The sequence below is a fragment of the Octopus bimaculoides genome, chromosome 3 (assembly GCF_046866305.1).
Source record: "Octopus bimaculoides isolate indiv1 chromosome 3, ASM4686630v1, whole genome shotgun sequence".
NCBI classification, from domain to species: domain Eukaryota; kingdom Metazoa; phylum Mollusca; class Cephalopoda; order Octopoda; family Octopodidae; genus Octopus; species Octopus bimaculoides.
Window position 1 is genome coordinate 139,991,444 of NC_142930.1, and position 16,299 is coordinate 140,007,742.

At 34.1% G+C, this 16,299-nt stretch overlaps 1 protein-coding gene across 2 annotated transcripts in view; it reads left to right on the plus strand.

Annotated features, from left to right (window-relative positions):
• The window catches only part of LOC106876722 (insulin-like peptide receptor), a 161,330-nt gene that overhangs the window by 67,582 nt on the left and 77,449 nt on the right, over positions 1 to 16,299 (plus strand). For both annotated transcript variants that reach the window (XM_089349744.1, XM_089349743.1), the window contains one exon: positions 12,840 to 12,951. In XM_089349744.1, the coding sequence (XP_089205870.1) occupies positions 12,840 to 12,951 (112 nt within the window). The remainder of the gene's footprint in view (positions 1 to 12,839; positions 12,952 to 16,299) is intronic.

Here is a 16,299-nt window from a genome sequence, read left to right on the forward strand (position 1 = left end):
TATCCCTTTATTTCCCATCGTAGATGAGCAGGTTTACTATCTTACTATAATGGGTATTATGTCCATCTGTTCATCTCTTTGTTCCCTCTTCGTGACAGGACCAATAGTTAAGATATTTTTGGGGGATTACAAACATGGTCGTCAGGAAGGTTTTCAGCATTAAAAAATCAGAAAGTATGATTATTTTGTGGATATCGATTTTTGAATTGATAAACGACCTTCACATTCTTATTAAAAATACACCGACCATGAGTAACTCTGGATTTTCATTGTATAGTTCGTGGCCCATCATAGATACGAAGGGGGTCACGAGGACGGTTAATAGCAAAAATAAACTGGAAAAAGTGTGTGTCAGTATATAGTGTCTGGCTTTCATTAGGAGTGGTCCACATAATCATTCATGATACAGAAGCTGGGAGCCTATTTCAGTTTGGGAGTGAATCATCATCACATGTCACTTAGTCGCAAAGACATCATATAGCTACAATACAATGCTGTATCACCAACAATAATGTGATTTGTCTAAGACATCACCCAGTGATCTATCAAGTCCATTTACACATTTCTCAATACATACTGCTGTTATAACTTCCCACCCTCATTTTATGTCTCCATCGTAGATCTGTAGATTTGCTAGTTCAGTAGAATGTGGAATCTATGTAAATTTAAAAGAACTCCTTTACTTTTTACTTTTAAACAAATATGTGAGAGTTATATTATCATAGATTTAGAAAGTCTACTTAATCTTTTCAATACCACAGCTTGGTACCTTGTACCGGTGAAGTGTCTGCTATTATAGCCTCAAGCTGACCAATGCCTTGTGAGTGAAATTTTGTTGATGGAAGCCAATACACATATTTCTGTGTACTGTGTGTGTGTGTATTAGTATCTGCATATCTTCTCAAAGGCACTGCTTTGTCAGTGATATTATTTGTTTCCAAAACAAAAGATCCAGCTGTAAGGGTTGATGTCAAGAAGGGCATCCAGCCATAGAATGTGTCCAACTTTAAATGTTATGTCTATGGCAGTGTGAAGAAAGCAGACATAAAAGTGTTGAATTTGATTTGTCTTTAAAAATAGTCTATCCTGTTATAATTTTTGGAACAATGAAATGGGGTGGTGGAGGTGTTTTTGTGTGTGTTTTTTTAACCCTGGGTTATTACAATAACCTCTCTAGGGGTTTTGTTTTCAGCCCAAAGTTAAGTCTGGTAACTCAAGCAAACATATGATTGAATGATTCAGTCTTGACCATCCTGCTTTTAGAAGATGTATATATATATATATATATATATATATATTAATGGTTGGGTGTCATCTGCTGTTTCTAGCAGGTTAAGCATTCAAAGCATGGGTGAGGAACCCTTTGCCCACAGTTAAAATTTCACTCACATTGAAATTTGAGAACACCCTCCCCTCCCTGTTGTTAGAGTTCTCTTAAAAACCTATTCAAAAATATTAGTTTAAGCCTTAACAGCATAACAGTAATTTGATATAAGCAACATTAACTATTGAATGTGTAAAATTAAAGATTTATTTTTCTCTGTGTTGTGTTCCCTATAAGTGCTTAAGCACTTGCAGTTTGTCCCTTGTTCAAAAAAAGCTTCCCATCCCCTAATTTAAGACTTCCCTCTCTGTTGATTTCTATCCCAGCCATTTAGCTCTTAGGTTTTAATTATCATGAGAAATTCAATCAAAAATTAAATTAATCCTAGTAGTTATAATATAAATGTTCTACAATAAGGGAAAAAAATGTTTTTAATTAATTAAGGTTAGTTAAAAAACCAGTAAGAATTGCTTATTAGTGTTTTCAATTTTTCAATTTAATTTCATTTTATTTGTATTCCCCCCCCCCCTCATTTCTCCTCATTCCAGAAAGACAAAGAAAGCTAGCATGTCTCTATAATTATTACGGATGATATTTATAACTGCTGTAGTTGTTTCTGCAGTAGGAAAAGAAACATGCACTGTTGTTCCGTTGTTACTCTGACATTACAAATATATATGGCACAAGGAATTGCTGATCAAAGAATTCTTCAATATTGTAGTGATAATTATCACATTATATATATATATATATATATATATATATATATATATATATATATATATATATATATATATATATATATATATATATATATATATATATATATTGGAGTGTTATTTAGATTGGCTTGAGATTTAGGACATAACTTGTAGTTCCTACTTCAGAAGATGACAGAGAAATTGTTAAGCAATTTTGGCTGATGCTCTCAACTAGTTCATACAACCAAGTAGCAGAAAGTCACTTTTTATATTTCCATTTTCCCATAACTTTTCTTCTACCATTAGATTTTTAGTTTTACCAATTTTCTCGTCTTCTTTCAATCTTAGGCTTTCTTAATGCATCTGACCTGTCTGGTATAAAACTATAATTACATTGGTATCAATATAATATATTTGTATTGGGATTGGTTATCCCATTGGCACCAGGATATGGGTACAATTGACTCTCAAGGAGCTCATTCGCTTTTAACTGATTTAGTTTTTCATTCTATTTGATGCCCACACCCTTTCCTTGTTGAACAAGCTCTGTAGGGGCTAGTTTAGTCACTGTTAACTCATCCATGAGCAGGTAAAACTGCATTATGTGGTTATTAGTAGCAGGTTTTTATCAGCGTGTGATGGAATTGGTCTTAGTCTGATATAGACGTGTGAGATGTATTCTACTAAGAAAGTGTAAAAATGACTAGAAACAAAGCCAAGAAACACTAATTCTTGGATCAGATTTTCCAGGTGTTGGCTTTGATGAATGTGTCGATTGTATTTGAATGTTTTTCTCTTTGTAAGTGTACCAACTATATGCATTCTGTAATGTATATAGGAAAAGGAAATATCATGTAACTTACTAGCATACTGTCATGTCTGTTTCATTGTTTATGAACCTGTCTATTGTAATGTCTGATATTAGCGTGAGACAAATAAACATAGTGCATGATTTTGAGACAGGTAAATATTGTTGGCTAACCTGTAGGAATCTATTTATTTGTGTAAGTGGACTAAATGTAAGCACCATCATACAATTGTGGGTTAATGTTAGTTCTCTGCATAAAACTGTAATTTTGATGTAAGCTACCATTTTTGAGCCAGAGTTCAAGGTAAGCTTCTGGGCACTGTCATGGTATTAGCTGTCAGAAGTGAAAGTAGAACTGACAAGGAACATTACTGCTGGTTTGAGTTGATTCTTTGGCTACTGACTAGCCGGAGCTATCTGTCTGTCTGTCTGTCTGTCTGTCTATCTCACTATCTATCTCTCTCTCTATATCTATCTATCTATCTATCTATCTATCTATCACTCGTTCACCTCTGTGTCCGTAGAATTTATCAAATTAGAAAACGCAAATTTAATATAAAAATATATTTTCTGAAATTGCAAATTATTTGAAATATAAAAATATAATTTTCAACAGAGAGAGTTTATCAAAATAGAAAACAAATGAAGTTTGAAGTTTAAAAATAATAGGATCGACCACTCACGACTAGCTAGCGCGACTGCGCGTTCGGGACCACTCTGCTTTAGTAGTACCCTTATACTCTGTGTGTTTTCAAACGCATGGATATAGGTGTCAAATTTGTTCCAATAACTTTCGAGTGATAGATAGATAGATAGATAGAGAGAGAGAGAGAGAGAGAGAGAGAGAGAGAGACAGACAGACAGACAGACAGACAGACAGATAACTCAAACCAGCAGTAACGTTCCTTGTCAGATTTTTCTACTTTCACTTCTGACAGCTAATACCATGACAGTGCCAGCTTCTGCTATACAGCTGTGATTTCAGTGTCCAGTTCCTATCATAGCCATATTCAAAGTAAGCTTCCATCATAGAGCCATGATTCAAGTTTTCTTTATGTTCAAATTCTAAATATCTGTAGTTACATTAAATTATTTTAAGGTCTATGAGCTTAGTGTTTTTGGTCATTGCAGTAATTACTTGTTGGTTCTTACCTCTGCCTCTCTTAAGCTTTTGTTGGTTAATCTAGGATCTGTTCTCTCAGTCAGGAGTTATAATCTGTCTTCAGCGGTAATTGAAAATTGGTGGTATTAACATGAGCAAGCTAAGTTTCATGGGAAAAATTAGAAATGGGTATGCACCACATTGAGAAGTAATTTTTCAGATTTGTTGTTCTTTGAAAACAACTGCTGAGCTAGTAAATATACTAATTAAAACAAGTAACTGAATATTTTCATCTTATAGCATATATTCTTTCCACTCTTAGTTGTCTTTGATTACATGGTTTTGTTCATGTTGAAGTTCCTGGTCTGAAACCTTTCTTAGATGTCACTGTTCACTTGTTCATCGTGCTGTGTTCATCTGCTTACATATCACTTATAACTATCTCTTATTTTAACTTTCATGTTGATTAACAGCAACAACAGTTAGTACTTCTGTAAAAAAAGGTTATATATTGATAATCATATGGTAGCTTATTTTTAATTTCCATTTTGTTTTGAAACTGAATGTAGGAAGTAATATTAAGTATAGTGTGGCATTCTCTGTTGATTGTTTGCGTATTAATCCATCAAGAAATGCTTATTGATTTTAGAAAGTTCAATACCTATTGGTCTTCCTCTTCACCAAACTGATTGGTTTGTATTGCTGTTAATAAAATTGGTATTTTTCTTTGCTACATTACTGAACTGTTTGATTTATTTAGAGAAAACAGATTGGTTATAATGGACAGGAACTGTCAAATTTGGTAGTTTTCTTTTGGAGAATATCTGATTAGAGAAAAGATGTTCGCTAGATGGAGTATCAGTGCATCTCTATTGTCGTTAAATTGAACAGCAAATAAAAATCCTATTATTTTCAGTTAAGCTGTTATTTTCTATTTTACTAATCAATTGATTTCAGTTGCAGGTTGAGTTTCTTGACAATACTTGCTGAGGATAATCTTGTCTTTCTTAGGTTCTTGTTACGGAGGAATTTTCACGTTTTGTTTTTTTTCTTTTATTCAATTTGGTAAATAATCAATATAGAAATTTGAACTGGCACTCAAGGCTATTCTTCAAAGTCAGTTCAACAAAGAAATCACAAGGAACAGCCCGAAGAAATATTTATTGGGGAAAATTAATCTTTTTGATTTAATGCACTGAAGCAAAATGTATTTTAAAATTAAACTTGACGCTTAAAGAAAATAATTTTTGCCAGTTTTAGCATAGTTCTAGCTATTTATTTCTTGCTTGCTAAATATATTTTTCCCTTTTTTCTTTTTTTCTTTTTATCACTTCAATTACTTCCATATTTAAAATTTAGGCTTTTATAAAAAAAGCCTCCCCCCACCTTTGCCAGTATGCCCTGTCTCCACCACAGGTTCCTATTTCACAGCTTTTGTTCGCTTTTCAGAAAAACCTAAGATGCAGGGTTTTCCAATTTTAAATTGCTAAAGATGCTTTTCCGTTTAGTTGTCTTCATTCTGTATTGTTTTAGCCAACTTTAATGCAATTTAGCATGGAATGTCTAAACATCAATATTATTAATTCAAACTGAATTATCTGGCCAACCAGACTGGTCACTTATGTATGTGAGTCAGCCAAGTAGATAGTATGCATGTAGGGGACTGAAAGAAATCTTTACAAAGAGAGAGAAAAACATGATAGAGTAACCCCACTCCCCAAAGTCTGTGTGTCAGTGTTTCTTTCATTTCCCAATATTTTTTATTTGCTTTTGTACATTCATCAAAGGTTGACACTGCCAAGCCAATATTTTGCCCACCAATATATTCATTTAGCTTCATTTTTTTTTGTGTTTTCAAAATATGATCAATCTATTTTTTTCTTTTTCTTTTAGCAAATATTTTGCATTATTTTCCAAATTATTCTCACTTTATCCTACCCTCAAGCTTTTCTTTGCATGACTTTACCAATTATAAATGGTGACATGATTGGACATAGATACAATCTGATGATGAGATTTTTTTTGTTTTTAATTCAATAAATGATAAATTTCAGCTGACAATATTTGCCCATTGTATTTTGAACTTTGTTAAGTCTTTAGATTATTAATGTTAGGTCCAATTTATTAAATTCTTCAAAGCTTTCAGGGAAAATTTATCTATAGTCTAATATTTTAAATTCAGATTTATTGCAAGCATAAAATTAAGTAGACAAGTTATCAGAAATTTTTGAATATATACTAAAGTCAAACTCTGAGGAAATAGTTTGTAAGGGTATGGCAGAAAACACCCTGTCAGTAGTGTAAAATATTGACAGTTTCCAATAGATTGGTGCCTCATTATTTCCTTAATTCTCTCTAGTTACATTATTTGCTATCTTGTGCAAGAAAAAGTATGTAAATGTCTTCCGAACCTTGATGGGTTTTTAAGAACTAGTGCTTAGTTATGAGCTTTTCTAATTTTTTTCATGGTTTAGAAGATGAAGAGCTGTGCTACTAACCTTTTCTAGTGCCTCCAGTGTGATGCGTTGATACAGCGGGGAGCAATGCTTCATCAACTTATCAGGTTACTCTTCACACTGAAGACACGATCTGAATATTTATAACAGAGTGGACTTTGCTAAAGACACTTAAGGGCCAGATAGTGGTGTTAAATCAAATGAATGAAGGATAAAGCTTTCTTTGGAGAGGATATTGGTCTGCCTCAGCCATAGCTGGGTGACCTGAATACATAGAATTGTGCTGTCCAAATATATAACAAAATATCTATTGTAGAACCGGGTTATCCAAATACACAACAAAACACCTATATAGAATTGTGATGCCCAAATCCACACAGCAAAACATCTACTATAGAATTGAACCCACAATGAATTGATAATGCAACACAGTATCTTCTCAAGTACTTTGCTTCTTCTAATGTTAGTGGTGACAAGTGTGAAGAGAATGTTTGCTAGTGGACTGACACCATAGCCATTTAGTCAACATAGTCCCTACTGAGCAGAGTCGGAACTGTTTTATTTTTTTAGATTCAGCAATCATTAACAAATGAACTTTCATCTGATAAAGTTCAGTGTGAAAATCGTACCATTACAGTAAACAAGACTGTATTGGATAGAGATAGAGAACTAGCCAGTGCTTTCAATGAACTTGGTTACCCAAACTTTGTCGATATAGATAAGCTTTTAACCCTTTAGCATTCAGATTACTCTGTCAAATGTAATGCTTATTTATTTCTCATTGTTTTGAATTAATCCATGCCTTATCTTGTAGCTTTGAGAGATTTCAGTGCTATGGCATTGTTGAACAGGTGTGAGAGGTTGGATCTGACTAGTTTGAACTTAAAACAGGTAGAATATTTTGGCTTGATATGGCCAGTTTAAATGCTAAAAGGTTAAATAAAAACAAAGTATTATTTAGGGTAACTATTTGTAGTGACAGTCTTTTAAAAAAAGTTAAATCTGATTTTGGATTTTCATTCTTAAAAACTGAAATCTGAGTAATATACATTTAGCAACACTTCTTCACCATCACCTTCTCTCCTTTTTCAACCGTGGGGGCTATGTGTCTCCTTTACTGCAAGATATTTATTTTTCTGTCCTTCTACCATACTTTTAAACTCTTACGTTTTGGCATAAACTCACCTCCCGCAGTTAAGGGGTCTTATTTTGTGGGTTACTTGGTGACCTCACTAATGCCAGTGCCATGTAAAATGCACTCAATACACTCTGTGAAGTTTTTGTTGTTAGGAAAGGCATCCAATTGCAGAGACCATGCCCAAGCAGATATTGGCACTTGGCACAGTTCTCTGGCTAGTCAGCAGCTCCTGTCAAACCACCCAAACAAATGTCAGAATGGAAAAACAGACATTAAGTGACGAGGGTGATATAATTAGAAACTAAGTTGGAAATCATCATTTTGGGTTTTTCCTCTGGGTTTTTAAGTCATTCAATTAATTTTTAACAGCTGTAATAATGATAAAACATTTAGCATTTAATACACACCTGAAAATCTGAAAGTGTTTTCTTTCAGTAAGTTTTTAATATTGTTGTTCAGCTTATTGTTTTAAGGTTTTTGTTTCATATATTATTTACTAATTAGCTATTTTAACAAGCAGATTTCAAATGGTATCAAGTTAGGAAACTGCACCAACTATTTGATTATTTCTGCTACTAATAACCCAGCTTTTGAGAAGCTTGATACCAAGATCGGTCCCTAACTGCTGCATAAGCTTTTAGTTTCATAGGGGCTGACAATTTTACTATTATACCAGAACCTATGCTCTCCAGCAAATTTGCATTCCACTTCTAAATTCTAAATAAGATTATCATATACAGGTAAATTAAATCTGCAATCATTTCATTGCAGTTCTATCTTAAATTTTCTTTTTTTGTTCCTGATACATCTGTTGATAATACTGTGAAACTATCACAGTTCTATAACCATAACATAAACTCTTAAGTCATATCAATTTTGTGTGTTACACTTCTGACCTCATAAGGTGTATATCTGTGTGTGTTTGTTCTTGTTGTTTTCCTAAGAAAAGTTGCAATATTGCACCAAGCTTCTCATCGCTTCAGTTGCAAATGCTTATATATATACATATATGTATATATGTATATACACACATATTTTTTTCATTTTCACTGTTGTTTGCCACAAGGTTTTCATTCATATTTAAAGATAAAAAACATTTTTATTTTCAGGCTAAGACCAAAATTTGTTGTGCAAGATATCTTTCACAAGCAATTTTAATTTATTTTTTTTTTTTAAATTGAAATATATGTTATTTGTTCCATGTTTGTATTTTTTTTTTTTTATCTCAATTTTATGAAATGTTATTAAAGAATTTTTAGTACACATCATCAGTATATTTCCTAATGTACACAGTAGAATTCGCTATTTATTAGTTTACAGTTTGAGCACAAATATAGAGGCATGAGAAAAATATAGATAAATAAGTCTTTATTAATGATGCGCCTTGGAGTGAATTCACCTATTAAACTAGAATAGATTACAATACAGTGAATTAAAAATGAGACCTAAACAGGATGAAGGTGAAAAGCTACCTATAAGACACAGACCATCATCCATGGTCTTATTAACTGAATGTATTGTAGGGACAGGTATGACTGTGTGATTAAGAAGCTTGCTTTGCAGCCATGTGGTTTCAGGTTCAGTCCCACTGTGCGGTACATTGGGTAAGTGTCTTTTACTAAAGCTCAGACCTGGGCTGACCAGTGCTTTGTGAATGAATTGAATAGACAGAAACTGTGTGGAAGTTCATTATGTACATGTATGTGTGTGTGTGTATGTCTCTTTGTCTGTGTTCCCCCCTCCCTACTGCTTGACAACCAGTGTTGGTTTATTTACATCCTCATAACTTGGTGGTTCAGTTTAAGAAACCAATAGAATAAGCACCAGACTAAAACAAAAAAAAAACAAACAGACTGGGTCAATTTTTTCAACTAAAACCCTTCAAGATGATGTTCCAGTATGGCCACAGTCCACTGAATGAGAAGAGTAAAAGATAAAAAATATAAGCTATTATTATTTATGCCTGAATTTGCTTCAAGATACATCAGTTAGTGGTAACTGATTTACTGTTTATTAGTATCAGAATACTGTTTTATAAACATTGTATTTTAAATATTTTTTGTCATTATATTATTTCATAAAGGTAAATGTATATATTTTCAGTTTTCCTTAGTTCTTGTTTATAAGAAGCCTTGTCAATACCTGTTCTCTTCACCCTATATTGTGGGTACTATGTAGACAAGCTATGTAGAATTCTATTCAATATAGCTGTCTTGACTTTACCTGTCATCCTTTCGTGGTCGATAAAATAAGTACCAGTTGAACACTGAAATTGATGTAATTGACTTAGGCCCTCCCATTGAATTACTGATCTTGTGCCAAAATTTGAAACCAATGGATCAATATAATTTATTCTTGCTAGTTATTATTTGGATTTATATACCCAAACTGCTGTCAGTATTTGTTTACAGGTAATTTCAAAGAAAACTCAATACAATACTAAGAGCAAAACATTTTCAGTATATTGAGCTTGTCATCTGAACTTCTGTTCTAAATAATTATTTGTTGTTGCTTAGTCCCAGCCTTGATGAGGCAGGCCTATATGTGATGGATTTCCACTTATGAATAATTCTGCCTTTTTGGGGTATGAGGAACACATTATTCAAAAAGTTATGGATTGTAGGAGATTTGGCTGCTGTTTTTAGATTGAGTAATTGTGTTGGTTTGAAAACTATTTAGTTGCATGAGTTGAAGAGTGTGCTAAGGACAGAGCTTTTAAAATAGTAAAAGGTTTGCTGCCTATATCTATGTTCAGATGTAGTAGACTTAGTATTATCAACAGAGTTGAAAGCTCTTTCACCATCATGCTGCTTCATTCTGAAGCTGTTTCATAGCCATTTTTTTCCCCATTTTCTGTTAGAAACTGTAGTCTCTTTATTTTCAATAAGGATTTTGAGAAGCATTGTTAGCTTCTAGTTCTTTGGACCTTTCTTCTTTCTTTTTTGTACCCTAGGAATATTAAAATTTAAAAGCTTTGCTATTTTTTACTTACAGGTGTTGAGAATGGTGTGTGTGTATGTGTGTACACATTTGCATATGCAGGGTGTATAAAGTATAAAGAAACAAGGAAAAGTCTTTATATTTGTGCATGTTCATTGGAATAGCAGTTCCAATTCTGTACATTAACAGCATACAATATCACTTTTGCTATAAAAATATAGCTTAACATTTTTGCTGATTGATCTGCACAAATGATTTGTTTATAGTGGTCAAGTGTATGTACTGTACCTTAGCTCACCCATTCCACCACATTGACATTTTCTATACAGGTTCGTAAGTGTGTCACACATCAAATTTCAAAATGATCACAGAACAACATAAACTAAAGTGTCTTACTCAAGAACACAACACGCTGCCTGGTCCAGGAATTGAACCCACACACTCTTATGACTGTGAGTGCAACACTAACCACTAGGCTACAGATAGTGTGTGTGATTCCCCCACCCCAATCCATGGAAGAATTGTTTTGCATGAAGCCAGTCAGTGGTGCAAAAAATGGTTGGGAACCACTGTTCTAATTAGCATGTAGCTACCATTTCCATGCCACATTGGGAATTTTCTTGATAATCATAACTGAATATTCATTGAAGTACTGTATATAGTACAGTTTCTATTTGAACTTTCATCTGTACCAGTTTATTTATTTTCAATGATGTAAACTAACACTGATTCAAATGATGGAAAGTTTTCTTTGTTGATAGTAACAAAGAATTCATTTATTATATTTTATTTATTCATTTTTTTAATTCTCTTTATTGTATGATTTCTCCTGTTACAAAGTCGGACATCGAAGCATTTGAAACACCTTGATTTGTCATTGATGTTTCTATAATTTCACCTATAGGCTGAGATGTCTGTTGTATGGTTAAGAAGCTTGCTTCACAAACAGCATTGTTTCAGGTTCAGTCCCACTACACGGCACCTTAGGCAAGTGTCTTCTGCTACATCCCCAGGCTAACTAATGTGAGTGAATTTGACAGACAGAAATTGTGAGAAATCCCATCATATGTATGTGTCTTGTGTTTTGTTGTGTTTGTTCCTCACCACTTTGACAACTGGTGTTAATTTGTGTATGTCCCCATAAAAGAGTAAAGTAAAGGAGTAAAGACCCCCTTCAGTCATGAATGACCATGAGATTGCACCTAGAAAGTTCCCCTCTGAGGCAAAAGTTGAGGTGAGGTTGTTTATGGGAGACCAGCAGTCACCCATGCATACTGGTCTCCCTTCTCCATGCAACTGATGTTATACAAGGGAAAGGCAAATGCTGATACACCTTGGCACCGGTGATGCCGCAACTCATTTCTACAGCTGAGTGAACTGGAGCAACTTGAAATAAAGTGTCTTGCTCAAGAACACAACACACAGTCCGGTTTGAGAATCGAACTCACAACCTCGATGCTCTAACCACAGAGCCATGCACCTCCATAGAATAAATACTAGACTTAAAAATTAAAAAAAACATGCTGAGGTCAATTTATTCAACTAAAACCTTTTAAGGTGGTGTGCCCTAGCATGGCTACAGTCCAATGACTGAAACAAGTAAAAAATATAAGATAAAAACTTAATTTTCTTTTGATCTCATTGAAATTATTTTGACTTATATTCATTCAAAGAACAAGATTTCTTTCTCTTCTGTTTCTGAAAAAAAAACTTCCTGGACTTCCCTTCACAACAACCATAATTTTTTTTCCCCTTAATATAAACTACATTTTTTGTAGTTCATATTTAGATGATAGGCTGCCCCTTACTAAGATTATTTAGTTTGTCTGGTTCAGTATTTCACAGTTTTAAGCTCAAATCTTTGCTCTTGCTTATTTGCTTACATGAGGGGTAGGTGCGCTGAGTAATTTCCCTGCAACTTTTTTTTTTTTTTTTTTTACTTATAAACAAAAAAAAAACCCAATTATACATGATGTATTTCACATAATTTTGTTGTGAAATCACACTCCCCCACTCCAGAATATTATCCAAAGTTCTACAATGCTTTGTAAGTTCTATCAGGGATATTTTGATCCTTTTTCTTTATATTGATTTTTTTCCTTTTTTTTTTTTTTTTTTTTACAGTCTTTCTTTTCATTTCCTTTACGATGTTTAAAAATTTTATCTTTAAAAGAAATAGAAAAGAAAAATACCGGTCTTAATCTGATTTAAATATCTTTTTTCCAGCTAATTTTTACCAGTTGTCTTCCAGATATTATTGATTCTTATTCAAATTTTGTTTTAATTTTTAAAAAATCAGGGTGTTTTTTTTTTTTCCTTCTTTCTTTAATGTTCATTCTTATATCTGTATTTTTCTTATCATTTCTCCAGGTCCAGATATTTTATGCACTGCAACATCTTGCCTCTTTGATGGTGTCTGCAAAGAATTTGAAAATGGAGATAAGCGATGTACATGTTCACATGACTGCAGTAATGAACCTACGTACGTAGAATAATGTTATAGTTTAACTAACTCCTTGACAATGTATGATAGCAAGTAAATTTAAATTATGCTCTTTTTGAGTGAATTTCTTGATAACAATTACGACTATATTTTTCCTTTATTTCATTTAGTATATTACTGCGTTTGAAATTGATATTTTTTGTAAATCTTTCTCACAGTTATCTACTCTCTCACTCACTCATTATTTGTATTTAAAGCAACACTCAAGCTTTCTTCTAGCTTTGAACATTCAAAAGCATTCTTAATTGTCATTTTTACCTAATACGTGTGTGCACACACACACTAATATGCACAAGTGACACTGTGTGGTTGAGAAGTTTACTTCTTGATCTTATGGTTTGGGGTTCAGTCCCTCTGCATAGGCCTGGGCCAACTAAAGCTTTGTGAGTAGATTTGGGTGGTGAAAACTAACAGAAACCTATCATATGTGTATGTCCTTGTTATAGAAACAGCATCTTCATTCCCACTGGTCTGCAAAAACATATCCAACCCTGGGGAAATATTTCTGTGCCTAGAAGCAAGTGAGGGTTTGGTGACAGGAAGGGCATCTGGTCGTATAAAATCTGCTTCCATGAACTTTGTCCAACCCATGCTACCATGGGAAAGTGGATGTTAAAATGGTGATGATGAACGATTTTTCAGGCAGCAAAGCAATGCCCATGTCCCTTTACCAAGACCCTGAAACCAGAAGGCAGGTGGTATCTTTAAACTGGTGACTTGGCCCAAATGCTTGCAACAGACTGGACTCACCTAACATTACCTAAAGACGAAGTGGAGGTGTTCAACTGATCAATAGATTAAGTCACCACCTATAACAGCCATTGTTGAATTTCTGAGTTGAGAAGTTTACTTTGCATTTATACAGTTTTGGGTTTGATATCACTGCATTCCACCTTGGGAAAATATTTTTTCCCTTAACCTTTCGTTGTCCAAAGCCTTAAGTGTGGAAATTAGTAGGCAAGTATTGTGTGGAAACCTGTCTAAAGGGTCTGTTCCTTTTTTTTTTGTTTTTGAGTGGCCTCTTTAACCCTTTAGCATTCAAACCAGACATATATGGCCAAAATATTTAACATGTTTGATTTTGAAACAGACCTCTCGCCTCCATCGTACAACGTCATTGTGAAACTAAACAATCACATCATCAAAATCTCTAAGCGACAAGATAATGCGTAATTAATTCAAAACAATATAAATAAATAAACATTAAGTTTGACAGATTAAATCTGTTACCTGTATGGAAACCATTATTTAGACTATTAATACTTTTAATGGAATACTTTCAGTTTCAAGCACATTGGCTAGGGCTCTAGTTTGAAGATAACTTCCTCTCATTATTGTTAGAGGATCTGAAAAGGGCCATAGGTAGTGCCTTTCCTTCTGAGTAAATAATTAAAATATATATATATATATATATATATATATATGCTTCCATGCCGATGGTTTTGAGTGTGATCGTTACCAGTGTCGGCTTACTGGCACGTGAACAAAACATTTGAGCGAGGTCATTGCCAGTGCCGCTGGACTGACCCCTGTGCAGGTGGCACGTAAGAAACACCATTTGAGCGTGGCCGTTGCCAGTACCATCAGACTGGCCCTCGTGCCGGTGGCACGTAAAAGCACCCACTACACTCTCGGAGTGGTTGGCGTTAGGAAGGGCATCCAGCTGTAGAAACTCTGCCAGATCAGATTGGAGCCTGATGCAGCCATCTGGTTCGCCAGTCCTCAGTCAAATCATCCAACCCATGCTAGCATGGAAAGCGAACGTTAAACGATGATGATAATGATATTTAAGAGGCTAAATGTACATGAGATTGGCTGTCTATCGTGAACTAGCCAGCTTAACCCTTTAGCACTTGAACTCCCATATCTGAGCCAAATATTTCTCTCTGTTTTATGTCTGGTCTCTTGCATGTACCCTACAACATCATTCTAAAAATAAGCAATCTCATCATCAAAATCTTGATGATATAAGATAATGTATAATTAATTTAAAACAATGTGAATAAATAAGTATTACATTTAAACAGAATAATTTGAATGCTAAAAAGTTTATCAAAACTGGCCAAGGTGATTAGAGGCTCAAGTTCTACTCTGCCATCACCATAAACATAGCAATACAAAATATAATTCTTTCCATATAAGTTACGATTTTAAAATATTTTATTCACTCATACACAACTATTTTTTGTGGCAGACAGCATATTTGCTTCACAAATGTAAAATCATTAAGTTATTACCTTGAAGAGTGTTGACTGTCAAAATTATAAATTTCTGCATCGCTGGACTTAAGTTCTCTGTCAGACATCACATTTTGGTGATCTATCCATCATTCTATTCTTATTAAAATCTCTCATGCAATTGGCGGACAATTTATTCTTAATACCAAACATTATGCACCCTTTCCCATCCACACTCTAACACTTATCATGTGCCTACAAGAGAGCCGTTGTGTGGTTGCGTGACCTGCTAGAAATAGCAGTCTATTCTCCCTCAAATCACACCACACCACCTTTAAAGGGCACATTGGATAATGTGGTTCAGTGTGTTACACGATTCCTTAAAATACGATTGAATAATCATGCCTCAAATGTCTTTGATCACAAGTCTCTCCCATCAGGGCCGACCAGGGCGGGGCTAACCAACATCTCTGACATATAAGACTCTTTGCCTCAGTCGACCTCAGAATTTCTATTTAACATTTTAGTACATTTTCTAACTTTGTGATGAATTACATGTTTATCAACAACAGCTTTATTGCCTCCATTCCTTCACCAACCATTCTACTATACAATGGTGAGCTGTTGATAATCAAGGCTGTGTTTAGTAGGTTGCTTATCTGAAATAAAGGCAATTATTTTAACAGCAAAGTATCGGTGATCACCATTCACAATATGCACCAACCATGACTAGCTTGTGTGATGTATAAACTACTGAGTGACGTCATTGGGGCGTTGGCTATTTTACTGACGCTGATATCTTATATTGAGTAAACTTTTACCATATATTTTAACTGAAGATAGAAATTTTTCTTTATTTAATTTATAAATTCCTTATTAACAAGTATATGGTAGAATCCATTGAGAATCCAACAGTACACCTTCTGTATGTTTTTTTTTCTTTCTTATGTCCTTTGATTGTATCAACCCCCACCCTGGTAGACTTTGTCTTACACCCTTCTATTGTCAAGGAAATAAGTACTGGTCTTGGCATAATCAACTCTATCCGAGAAAGCATTACTCTAGCATGGCCACACCCCAGTGCCTGAAACCAATAAGACTAAAAGAACAGTCAAGTTACAATATCATCTGCCTATGGCTGTTTCTAACA